Below are 14,622 nucleotides of genomic sequence, written 5' to 3' on the forward strand. Positions count from 1 at the left end.
GTTAAATATATTTTTAATTATAATAATAATTATATATATATATTGTTATAGTTGCTGTGGCTCACAATCAATCCGATACACACGTCTTTAAGTCAACGAATTACTTTATACCGCCTTATTGCGATTATAAATTGAGATATAAACAATCCTATCTTTCAAGTTGGATGAAACTGCACACAGTGTGCTAAATTTTATTCAAATCGGTTCAATAGTTTAGGAGTCCATTGCGGACAAACAACGTGACACGTAATTTATATATATATATATATATATTAAATATAATTTATTTATTAGTCTTTGATTAATAATAAACGATTTTGTTGCTACAAAAACATTTTAGGTAAAAGTATTCATTACTCAAAGGGTTAAATGTTTTTTTTATTATTATGATACAACATGACTATAATATTGTTCTTCTTCTTATTATTATTATTATGGCTTTTGTATTTATTACTTAGGTGAGTATGTGTCTTTTTTTTGTTTTTCTTTTTTTCAAGGTATTTATTTAGATTGTATAAAAGGGAGGATAAGAATAGTATTCGATCGAAATGAGGAAATACGATCTTAGAAGTTTTGTTGGATTAGAAATAGAATTTTATTGCATCCACTTCATGGTTGGGGTGAGATGAGGTCGGTTGAAGGGGGAATGGGTCTACAAAATCCTGCTATTTATGTACGTGTGTGTGTATGTGTGTATGGGATCATAGGGTAGATGTAGTTATTATCATTGTATTTGTAGAAAGAGAACTGCGGTTTTAGGACTATCACATATACATATACATATACATGTATATTATATATATATATTTTTATTTTTATTTCTGTTTTTATAGCTTTAGAGTTTCGATACAACACAACGTTTTGTTCATCATTCGTCACTGTTCTGACATACATACACATACACATACAGATACACATTCACATTGTTTATATGTCCCGTCGTCCCGTTATTAACTCGATATTCGTGTACACCGGGTATAATGAACTTCCGTTAGAACGTGTCGTATATTTGTTGTTCTTTTTTTTGTGTTTCATTAAAAAAAAAAAAAAAAAAAAACCTAGAAACATTCTAAACACACACACACACACCGATCGATTATTTATGTCCTATTACTGTATTCTCTAACACTTGTGTGTGTCTCTGTGTGTATGTATGGATGTTTTTATACACATCTATACAGATTTATCTATGTAGTTCAATTGTAAGTGAAAAATATTACAATTTTAATTAGTTTGTACGAATGGGAATGCATTTTCATGTTTTTAAGAGAAACATATATATATATATATATATATATATATATATATATATATATATATATATATATCATATAGACGATCAAGGACAGTGTGGCCTACTTAAGAGAAACTTCAGTTAGGTGAACGGCATATCTAATCCAGGAATATCCACAAAGGAAATCCAGCACGACGTGTCACTTTCATAGTCTGCTAAGCACTGCAATCTTACTTCCTCTTTCAGTATACGTGTGTGTGTGTGCGTGTGTGTGTGCATGCGTGCGTGAGTCTAATCACACATGTCCACGTGTATATAAGGTGGGGAGAGGGTGAAGAGAAATATCTTTAGTTTAACGTGCTTAAGAAGACGAAGAGAAAGAGTGTGTGTGAGAGAGAAGAACTCAGCTAACACGCGTTTTTTTTTCTTTTTTTTTTTTTTAACGATAAGGTGCAGTAACAGCAGCAACAAAACGTGGTTAGAAAGAGAAAGATAAAGAGAAACGGGGGAAAAAAGAAGGAAGGAAGAAGAAGGAAGGTTGTGGTTTTGTTAGAGAATTCTTGAGAATAGAAAGGAGGGAGTTGGGAGGTGGTGGGAGGTGGTGGAAGGAGGTGGAAGGAGGTGGAAGGGGGTCAGAGGGGGTGGACTGCTTCTGATAAAGGGTCGTATACCCCGACAGTGGCACGCGTGTACGTTACGATCACCGTGTATTATATCGGATTCGAGAATGTTATATGTATATATGTATATATGTATGTGTTCCTGTAATGCGTTATGAATAAATATATATTATATATTGTTATATTATTTTTTATATTTTATATGTGTATTTAATTTATATATAGTATATATATATAATTATTATTATTTTTATTTTTAATTTTAAATTATATTTAATATTAATAATAATATTTTTTAATATTAATATAATAATAATAATAATAATAATATATATATTATTATTATTAATTTTATTATAATAATATTATTATTATATATAATATAGTAATATAAATATATTTTTAATATTGAAATAGATATGATAAAAAAAAAATTGTCAAAGATATTATTAACCATGGAATGTAAGAGAGAGAGAGAGAGAGAAGGGCAAGTATTTGGGTTGTGTGTATGTGTTTTGCTTACCATCTCTGGACATGCCGAGGCGTAGGCACTTTTGCAAACGACAATACTGGCACCGGTTTCTGTTTACACGGTCGACCACGCAGTTTTTGTTCCGCGGACATTGGTAGTTGACTACAGATGATTGGGACCGCCTGAAGAAACCTTTGCAACCCTCGCAGGTGATCACACCGTAATGAACTCCGCTGCTTTTGTCGCCGCACACCTTGCACGGGATTATCTCGATCTGGGCTGAAATTAAATCATTCGTTATTTGTTAAACATATATTTATTAATAATAAATATATATATATATATATATCTTGTTTCCCTTAAAATATTGAAAAGAAAACATTAGCATTGAAAATGTGAACAAATGACCAAAAATATAAAATAACCTATATAATAAATAATATAAAATATAAATCTAAACTAAACAATATAAAATATAAAATATATAATATATAAAATAAAAATATATAAGTAATGTATAAAGTATATAAAAAATATATAAAATATATAAAATAAAATATATACTAAATAATATAAAATAAAATATATACTAAATAATATAAAATAAAATACGTAATATATAAAATATATAAAATATAAATATATATATATATATATATATATATATATATATATATATATATATAATTTTATATTATATATTTATATAAATTTTATTTAAAAATATATACATAAATTTATTTATATATATATTTATATTATATAATTATATATTTAAATAACCATTTATATGAATTAAATCAATCCGAAGTAATCGCATTCCGAAAAATCGAGTACCTCGTATCGAATTAACATGCGGTTTACGATCATCCGCGGAATGATGATGATGATGATGATGATTATTATTATTATTCGCAGGACTCGTAGGTTGATTTTGATTAATAGTAGTTCTCTGTCTTGAATCGTCCTGAGGTTGCGGGCTAGTACTGTCCGCACCCCAAGTAGATCCACCAAATATCGAAAGATTTGTTCCTTCCATTGACAAAACTTAGACCACTTACACCCCCATCACCTCCTCCTCCTCCTCCTCCTCCTCCTACTCCTCCTACTCCTACTCCTTCTATTTCTATTCCTTGTTTTTATTTTATCATTAACTATCAGTTGTCATCTGGCAATAATTTTATCATCGTCATTATTATAATTCATTTTTGACACACCGTCCATACTTTTTGTTTTTCCATAAATATAATCATCGAATAATAATCATAATAATAATAATATAATAATAATAATAATAATAATAATAATAATAATAATAATAATAATAGTAATAATAATAATATTCCCACGAGATCCCCCCCCCTTCCTGCTCCTCCTACACTTCTTCTTTTTTTTTGTTCAATCCTTCTCAATGTTCCTCTATTTTCATCACCGTATTTCGATTTGTAACGATAAATCGTATCGCAATACCACAACAGAATATGTCCGTACAATAACGTTCCTTTTTTAAAGTATAATTTCGTTGTGTGTTCATTCGAGGCCGACATTCAATCCCGGTCCACCTCTTAATTTAGATTTGCCCACACTATCGTGGAAATTGAGGAATTGACCACTTATATGCTTACTCTTATTCTGTCCACTGTCTAACGGGATAAACAAAAATCAAGGAGAACAACTAACCAAATGAAAAATCAAGACTTCATTGAAAAAGTCAAGAAAATGGGTTTGAGTTGGGTGGGGGCTTCTTGGGACTCTCTGGGGTTGAATGGGCCAGGTGTAGGTGTAGAATTAAATGAAATAATGCGCCGGGTGTTGAAATGTTTCTCGCCGGTCTCTATTTTTGTTCGGAGCTTGCTCATAATGATAATGATGACTATGATGATGATGATGATGATGATGATGATGATGATGCTAGTGTTACTGCTGCTGCTACTGTTGATGCTGATGCTGTTACTGTTACTGTTACTGCAGTTGCTGCTGCCGGTTCTCTCAATATCGTTATATGAGTGCGTTAAGCCGATGCAAGAAGATAAAAAGAGAAAGAGAGAGAGAGAGAGAGATAGGAACAACGTCACGCACATGTACAATGCCCACACATACGCCTAATAATATATATATATATATACATGTATGATGTATATACGTGAAAAACGAGATGAGGGCACGGAAGCAGCAACGAAGAGATTTGGTTTGCCCTGTTGTTTTTGAATCTCTGTATATGTATGTGTATGCATGTACATCTGTGTGCTTCTCTCTCTCTCTCTCTCTTTTTATCTTTTTCTCTCTCACGAGTTGGACAACTCTAGCGCCACGAGTAGCGTTGAGGCGCTTGCAACATACGGTCGAACATTACATAACCGAGAACGATGAACCCAGAGTACAGTCACCCGGCACGCTCGCATCTTCGACGTGCGTCATGCCTTGCCCCAGCAAGAGTGCAACGCGCCGGTTATAATACTACTACTACTACTACTACTACTATTATTATTATTGCTATTACTACTACTACTATTACACTACTACACTTTTTTCTATACCCGGAACTCCCCAAATTAAGAAAAGGGGGGCCTAAATTTTGTTCCCTTTTTTTTCGTTTTCTTTCTTTTCTTATTAATGAGATTAAGACAAATAAGATTCCTTCGTGTTCTTTCTATACCCGGAACTATCCAAATCAAGAAAAACGAGTTGGGGGGCCTAAATTTGGATCCCCTTTTCTTTCTTTTTTCTTTTTTTGAATCACAATAAGAAAAATAAGATTACTTCGTGTTTTCTACTATTCATCAGCAAGTATCAGTCGTCAGTTGTGTGTTGGTAGGAATGATTGCGATCGTTACGTACGTTAAGTTTCTTTTTTTATTATTATTATTATTATTATTATTATTATTATTATTATTTTTTTTTTTCTTCTCGGGCATATAGATATATATATATATACAAGTACTTGAAACAGATTAAGAAAGAAAGATAGAGGAGTTGACGATCGTTAAACGAAGCCAAGCCCCCACGTGCTTGAGATAGTATGGTCACTTGAAATTGTTTTCTTTTTATTTTTAATGAAAGAGTATTATCAAAGAATATTTTCGAAAAGTTTTGAGTAAAGTTACCGAGATAATCATTGGTTGAGTATATTTCTTCGTTTTATGGATAGAAAAGGGTGAGGTTAAAAGCGTAGGATTATTTAAATAGGAAGATAATTTTTTGGTGTACGACATTGGGTGTAACTACTACTACTACTACTACTACGATGACAACCAAGAGATATGATGTTGTATGTCCACGATGAGTTGGTTGAGAAGAAGGTGAAGTTGTTTGAAAGATCTCTTAAGAGAGATCGCGACGCTTGGGCTCGGTGAAATACCGGTTTACATTGTCATAGTCGAGGACGATGGTGTAGAAGGGTTATGTTCGTTATTCGCCATGTTCTTTTTTTGTTTTCGAAGTTACAAACGTCCAATCCTATGTCTCCTTCTATCCCTCTTTCTCTTTTCATCTAACTATTTCTATTTCTGTTTCTGTTTTTAAAGTAATCTTATCTATTTGATATAATAAAGAGAAATATAAGAAGATAAAGAGTTACACAATATAATTCGTTTATAAAAGAGCTATATATATATATATATGTTCAAAAAGAAAAAGAAAATAAAGGAAAAATAATTCTAAACTAATATTTGGAACCAACGATTAAATAAAAAAAAAAATAAAATAAAATACACACATACACGCGCGAAGTAACACACGCATTAGCAAGTTAACGTAGGAAGACTCCAAATGTATATTTGAACTTAAACACGCTTTCACATATACACACACACACACACACACACACAACTCATACACATATAATACTATGAAGAATCCTACTCGTTTCCGACAGCTCGACCGCCACGAGCGGTCGCGCGTGTCACGCGAACGCCAATACACAAATGTGCTATCAGGAAAATACACTTAAGATTTTACACACTACCATTTTATCACTATCACTAACTAACTAAGTAACAAACAAACAAACAAAGTAACTAACAAACCAATAGAACCCATCGAAACTATTTAATGTCACTAACCAATGTATTGGGTAATGCAGGAGGAGGAAGAGGAGGAGGGGGAGGTGGATAACGGTAAAACAAGTTTTCGATTTGGATCAAATCCAAAAGTGAAGAACTACCACCACTACCACTACCACCCATTCCTGGTTGTTCCTTGTATTATTTCGTTTCGTTAACACCGGCACTATACTTTAATTATTCGCTACGTAAACACCAGAAAAACACATGCATGATGCGTCACACGCACGCACACATGCACACTTTTCACGATCTCTTCCGGTTAATTCGCGAGTTTTTTTTAGTAGTCCCTTTCGATGTGTTTTCTTTCGATTGATACTCAAGAACAAGAAGAAGAAGAAGAAGAAAGAGACAATGAAGTATGTATGTGTGTATGCATATGTGGAAGGATAGCAATGAGAGAAAAAAAAATAGGAATGTGCAGCGACAACACAACGTTGACGATGAACCAGGAAGCAACAGACACCACTCCCTCCTTCTTCCTTTCTTCGTTCAAAAATTTCGACAGATTTTTAACTTCTTTTTTATTACTGTTTAAAAAACAATATAACACGTGACACACAGTACACCTTAAAAGTACATTAAATGCATATTTGTATTATATATATATATATGTATAAAGAGAAACGAACGGAACTAATGAACTATGAGCACACAAAGACACACATACACATACACACAGAAAAGAAATAAATAAATAAACAAAAGCGTTAGGTGGGGGATGGCTTAAGGGGTTTCAGGAAGGGGGGTGTCGTCGTTGTCGTAGTCGTAATTATCCTAATTTCTTGGTATTGTATTTAATACGGGCGGAAAAACTCGCGGAAAGTCCACGACTGCCGCGTGAATATATTTCGGGGTTCGACGAGCTTCGGAGTAAGAGTATGCGTCGTGTTGTACGTGTACGTACGCACATACGAAAGAGATAGACAGAGAGAAAGAGAGAGAGAGAGAAAGAGAAAGAGATAGTGGTGTTTTTCGGGGACCGGCGTAGCGGGTTGGCATCTCACAATATGTCAGAACTTCCCCTTTACCCCACAATCCTCTCACCACCAACACACCAAGGCAGGTCACTGAACTGTGCGCGCCTCAGCCGATGATGGCCGAGTGCGCCTCACCCTTTACTCCACCATTTCCCTCATCCCTCACCGAACCTCCTCCCGCAACACAACCGGCGTTCTCGACGAACCGTCACTCTTACACTCCTCCTCCCCGTTCTGCTCACATAGCCCCCTCATCAACCCCACTCTCTACCAATCTTTCCTCCTCCTCATCCTCATCCTCCTCTTTTACCCTTCTACCAGCACTCGGCACAACGCCGCACTCCGTAATCGAGCACCCCACTTCTTCTTCTTCTTCTTCTCTTCTTCTTCTTCTTCTGGTTCTACTTCTACTTCTACTTCTTCTTCTACTTCTACTTCTTCTTCCTCCTCCTCCTCCTTCTCAACTTCCTCCTCCTCTTCTTACTCATACTCCTTTAGTTACAAACCGAACTTTTCCGAGAGTCTACCCGAGTATTACCGAAGATACACGAACAAATTGTCCAATCAAATACGAACTCGCGAAGCGCGCGCTTTCCGATTCGTTGTGCATCATGTGTGTGTAATGATTACTAATACTATAAAATAATACTACTACTTTGTGAGATATTACACCGATACTTCTGTTTTTCCGCGTTGCGTTGCTGCTTCTTCTGCGACACGCGCGCGTTAACTTTATTAACGCAACGGGCCTGGTTAAGGGCAACAACGTTAAGGAGGAGAAGGTTGAGGAAGAGGAGGAGGAGGAGGAACCGCCGAATGCATGAGAGGAAGCGTATCGTGTTTCTTATTCGTGAATGATTCCTAACGTACATTTTTAAAGGGACCACTCCGCGCGTCGCGTCGCATCGCGTCGCGTTGCGCCCCGGTTGGTTTTGTGGGCTTTTGCTAGATGTCTCTTTAGTTTTCTTCTTTTCTTTTCTTTTCTTTTTTTTTAGCTACACACCCGTTAGATTAGTTTTATTTTTAGACTCGTTAATTGTATTTGTATTTCTTTATTTTAATTAATTTATTTATTTATCAGGAATAATCGTTGAAAGATGCAGAGACATCTTTCACTTATTGTTCTCCCGCGAGATTCGTAATAAAATTCATATTATTACAATTGGCGCCATTACGAAGTGGTTCTTCCCCCTATCATAGAAAGAAAGAAAGAGAGAGAGAGAGAGTGAGAGAGAAAGCCAACCCATAATCTCAAAGACGATAAAGAAGTAGTCTTATTTAACTTAAAGCATACAAGGGGACGTAATTTAACGATTCGATGATGCTAGCCATTGTTTGTACTTTTAAAAAAAGGTGTCGTAAGAGTAATAACACACACACACACACACGCATACAGGGCCGTTCTCTTTTCGTTTTTATCTTGTGTCATCCATCCCTCGTCCGATAATATCGATTATCAACGATGTTATCTGGGCGACCTGATTTTTATCCAAGAAGAAGAAGAAGAAGAATAAGAATAAGAATAACAACAATAATAATAAGAAGAAGAATCGAATTAAACGACGATTAAGATTTTCAAAAGTTTACATACCCCTTATTTCTTATCTCCCCTTCACCAAAAAAGAGAAAAAAAATATCAAACGTTTCAAAATTAATTTGAAAAAGAAGAACAAAATAACTTGGAATCTTTTTTATTCATGGAAGAAAAATTGGACGACGTTGATTGGTTGGTTGGTTGGTAGTCAAGACGGGAGTCCCTTTTTCGTCTTGTTGTTCGCCCACGAAAAAATATTCGCACAATTACGATCGTACGACACAATAAATGCGCGACGTCCCTGTCCCGTGCTATTGCATGCATGCATATGTGCATACGTGAGTGCGTGCACGCATACACATACATATATATATACACACACACATCTACATCTACATCTACGTGCATCTATGGATGCAAGAGAGAACAGCGCATAATGATCGTTTACACTTTACGAGTACAAATTCGAGCGCATCGTACGCTTTCCCCGCTGACGTCATTATTTCGTATCGTCTTGCTGCTGCATTGAAGATCCTTTTCTCTCTAACCCTCCCCTTCCCCCTCATCCCACTAACACCATCGTTTCTTCCCCGTTCTATCATTTAATACTCAATCTTGTCGATCTTTCTTTAACACGCACATTCCTTGGAATGAACAAACCTCACCCATTTTTTTTCTTTTTCTTTTTCCTATCTATGCAACTTTGTTGCATTGTTTTTGCATAGGTTACGTCAAGTTTTCTTTTTCTTTTTTTTTCTTTTTATTCTTCCCAGATCTATCATTTAATACTCGATCTTGTCGATGTTTCTTTAACGCCGCACGTTTCTTGGAATGATCAAACCTCACTCATTTTTTTTTCTTGCTTTTTTTCCCTATCTATGCAACTTTGTTGCATTGTTTTTGCATAGGTTACTTCAAAGTTTTCTTTTTCTTTTTTTTTTTGTGTTTTTAATCTTTCCAGTTCTATCATTTAATACTCAATCTTGTCGATGTTTCTTTAACATCACACGTTCTTTGGAATGGTCAAACCTTACCCTTTTCTTTTAATGCAACTTTGTTACATTGTTTTTGTGTAGGTTACTTCAAAGTTTTCTTTTTCTTGTTTTTAATCTTTCCAGTTTTATCATGTATTACTCAATCTTGTCGATCTATCTTTAGTACGTATGTACTTTAGAATGGTCAAACACCACCCTTTCTTTTTTCTTTTCATGCAACTTTGTTACATTGTTTTTGTGTAGGTTACTTCAAAGTTTTCTTTTTCTTGTTTTTAATCTTTCCAGTTTTATCATGTATTACTCAATCTTGTCGATCTATCTTTAGTACGTATGTACTTTAGAATGATCAAACATTACCCTTTCTTTTTTCTCTTCATGCAACTTTGTTACATTGTTTTTGTATAAGCTACTTCAAGTTTTCTTTTTCTTGTTTTTATTTTTATTCTTTCCAGTTCTATCATGTAATACTCAATCTTGTCGATCTATCTTTAGCACGTATGTATTTTAGAATGGTCAAACATTACCCTTTCTTTTTTCTCTTTATGCAACTTTGTTACATTGTTTTTGTATAAGCTACTTCAAGTTTTCTTTTTCTTGTTTTTATTTTTATTCTTCCCTCTTCCTCCTCGTCTTCTCCTCCTTGTTCTATTAAATCTACACAAATAAATTCATTCCTTCTAATATGTAAATTTTCTTTCACAATTACAGATACAGGATTTTTCTGATTATTGTTGATTAATAAACATTACATTGGATAAAATCAAGTAGAAAAATTTGTTATTTCTCTTTCTAACACACATGCTCGTGTATCTTCTTCTTCTTCTACTTCCCCACCCTTTTTTCCAATCCTCGAGAAACATTCCTCCCTTCTTCTTCCCCCTCCTCCTCCTCCTCCCTCCGTTTTCTTCCCTCTTTGCAACTTTATCTCAACTCTTTCACATGTCAAGTATTTTCAAGTATTTCTCATTCGACAAATCTTTCCTCGTCATTGTTTCTTCATTCGTTCTTTCGCTTACTTGCTTGCTTGCTTGCTGTCGTTTTACGAGAGTTATTTCTCTCTCTCTCTCTCTCTCATTCTCTCATTCTCTCATTCTCTCATTCTCTCATTTTATCCCTTCTCCTCCTCCTCCTCCTCTTCCTCCTTTTTTACTCCCCCGTCACACCCCACTCGCGTCTCTACAAACCTCCTACTCTCCTAACCGTTCCTCCCTACCTCCTCCCTCACCATTCTCGTGATTTTTTTTTTAAATTCTTTTTCTTTTTGCCTCTCCGGCCTTCCTCTCCGGTAGAACACGGTAACCGTCGTGTCCCTTTCGCTCCTTCTCTCATTTATTGCATAACCCGTGCACGAGGTTGCCAACCTGCGTCCGCGTAATACTCTATAAATACGTTTCACAAATAAATAATCACACGACGATATGTATGTGTCCCTCTATCCCTACTCTATACAACTCTACCCTTTTCCCCTTCTCTACCCTTGTTTGCGATTGCAACTCTCGACGAAGACGTCGACTAATCTATCTAACGCATTTATTTATATGAATATATGTATGCATGTTAGTTTTAATACAACAGTTAGAATATAACATGGAACATTGTTCAGTTCTTGTTGAAATTAATTTGGAATATTGTATATATATATATATATATATATACGTATATAGGTACTTAGATATTAATTATATTATTGCAATGATAAGAAATAATAATAAATTGGAATGATAAGAAATTTAGAATATCGTATATATATATATATATATATATATATATATATATATATAAAAGGTATTTTTAGATATTAATTATATTATTGGAATAATAATAAATAATAATAAATTGGAATATCGTGTACGTAGAAAGAATATATTTTGATATTAATTATATTATTGGAATGATAATAAATAATAATAAATTGGAATAATAATAAATAATAATAAATTGTAATGATAATAAATTTGGAATATCGTGTATATAGAAAGAATATATTTTGATATTAATTATATTATTGAAATTAATTAATAAATAATAATAAATTATAATAATAATAAATTTGGAATATCATGTATATATATGTAGGTATTAAAATATTAATTATATTATTGCAATAATAATAAATAATAATAAATTATAATAATAATAAATTTGGAATGTCGTGTATATATATGTAGGTATTAAAATATTAATTATATTATTGCAATAATAATAAATAATAATAAATTATAATAATAATAAATTGGAATATCGTGTACATAGAAAGAATATATTTTGATATTAATTATATTATTGGAATAATAATAAATAATAATAAATTATAATAATAATAAATTTGGAATATCGTGTATATAGAAAGAATATATTTTGATATTAATTATATTATTGCAATAATAATAAATAATAATAAATTAAAATAATAATAAATTTGGAATATCGTGTATATAGAAAGAATATCTTTTGATATTAATTATATTATTGCAATGATAATAAATAATAATAAATTATAATAATAAATAATAATAAATTATTTAGAATATCGTATATATATATATATAGGTATTTAGATATTAATTATATTATTTAGTTATATAATATATATAATCAATTTATTTTATTATTCATTATATATATATTTAATTGATATTAAATTATATAATTAATTATATTATTTAGATAAATAATTTGATATATGTATATATATATATCTAACTTGATTATTACAAAGAACCATTTGTAATATAACCCTTTTATAAAATCATAATTTACAAATTATTTTTCAAATACCAATAAATAAATATTACACAGTCATCCGTATAATAGAATATATCTACATAAATTCGATAAACAAATTGTTCCTAGATAAATTTTAATTTAATCCCAGTAACAATAAATTCCCTGATCAATGAAGAAACATTTATTAAACAATTTTTCAAATGAATAATTAGTAAAAAAAAAAAAAAGCAATAAAATGATACTTAAATTATTACATTACGATTTGGTTAAATCTGATTTGTCTCTTAGCAATGTGCCCTAAATATGTGCACGTGTGTTTGTATACTATCAACAATGTTGCATGAGTACCTATGTCTGTGTTTTTCCAATGTAGTATCACAATCCTTATATGTGTTTTACTTTTTCTTTCTGATATTTTAGTGTATTTTTCTTTTCATTTCGAAATTCATTGGAAATGATAGCAGACTGAAGAGGAGGAGGAGGAGGAGGACAATACACAAACACTGTTGATAGATGGACAGATAAATTAAATAAATTGAGAGTAAGTAAAGAGAGAGAGAGAGAGAGAGATAGAATGATAAAAAGGGAAGGAAAAGAGAAAAGAAAGCATCGAGACGCTAACGAGCTCTCTAGTTGCTTAGAAACGAGCACTGAAAGATAAGGTCGTTTGGAGATTGGAATGCGGTATTACGTAGTAGTAGTAACACAGCATGTAACTCATTTAGGTACTTCGAATATAAATGTGATTTCTTCTTCTTCGTTTTATTTTTTTTTTATCCCTTTTTTTCCCTTTTAATTCTTTCTTTTTTTTTTTTTTTTAAACGAGTGTCTTGATCTCTTCTACTTCTAATAATTTTTATTCTCATAACTTTTTATAATGTATATACTAATTTTTATTTAATATAAGAGAAATAGATTCCGAGAAAGCTGATGGCTTCAGGTTGATGAAATTTGGAAATTAAAGTGCAATATTTTCGTTTATTATTTACAATAATTATATATAATATATTATATATATAATATTACATTATATTATATTATATTATATTATATTATATTATATTATATTATATTATATTATATTATATTATACTATATTATATTAAATTATATTATTATATATTATATTATTATATATTTTATTCTATTATATTATATTATTTATAATTATTATTTAATATAATATATAATATATATTATATATAATTATTATATATATATAATTTTTAATTATATAATAATTAAATATATATAATATACTATATTAATATAATATATAATTATGATTATATAAAATTATAATATATTATATATAATTATTATATATAATATTATATTGTATTATAATATTATTTTATATTATTATATTATATTATATTATATTATTATATAGTTTATTATATTATATTATATATAATTTAATTATATAATAATTAAATATATAATACACTATATTAATATAATATATAATTATAATTATATGGTTATATATCTTATAATATTACATAATAATATATAATATACTATATATAATATTATATTATAGTATATTATAATATTATTTTATATTATATTATATTATATTATATTATATTATATTATATTATATTATATTATATTATATTATATTATATTATTATATTATATTATTATATATTTTATAATATTATATTATATTATATTATATTATATTATATTATATATAATATTATATAATTTAATTATATAATAATTAAATATATAACATACTATATTAATATAATATATAATAATTATTATATAATTATATATTTTATAATATTATATAATAATATATAATAATATAAATATCGGTGCGACACACACGAAAAAAAAAAACTAGATTAGACGTGCGGACGGCATAGTTTCAATTAATTTGACAATTCTAATTTCACCAAATGATTTCAATTTACATTATAATTATTTAAAAAGTATTTGAAAATACTTATAAAATATTTTTATAATAGGTGTTATGATGCAT

General features: G+C 30.6%; 1 protein-coding gene across 8 annotated transcripts in view; it reads right to left on the reverse strand.

The window, feature by feature from the left end:
- Hr3 (nuclear hormone receptor 3 ROR-beta) overlaps positions 1-14,622 on the reverse strand; it is a 129,418-nt gene that overhangs the window by 27,201 nt on the left and 87,595 nt on the right. For all 8 annotated transcript variants that reach the window (XR_016178603.1, XR_016178602.1, XM_089178550.1 and 5 more), the window contains one exon: positions 2,378-2,605. Coding sequence is in view for 6 of the 8 variants with exons in the window: in XM_089178550.1 (XP_089034676.1) it covers positions 2,378-2,605 (228 nt within the window). In the remaining 2 variants the exon portion in view is untranslated. The remainder of the gene's footprint in view (positions 1-2,377; positions 2,606-14,622) is intronic.

This window comes from Polistes dominula, unplaced genomic scaffold (genome assembly GCF_049000335.1).
Source record: "Polistes dominula isolate Pdom_NZ unplaced genomic scaffold, Pdom_raw_medaka contig_11, whole genome shotgun sequence".
Classification (NCBI taxonomy): Eukaryota; Metazoa; Arthropoda; class Insecta; order Hymenoptera; family Vespidae; genus Polistes; species Polistes dominula.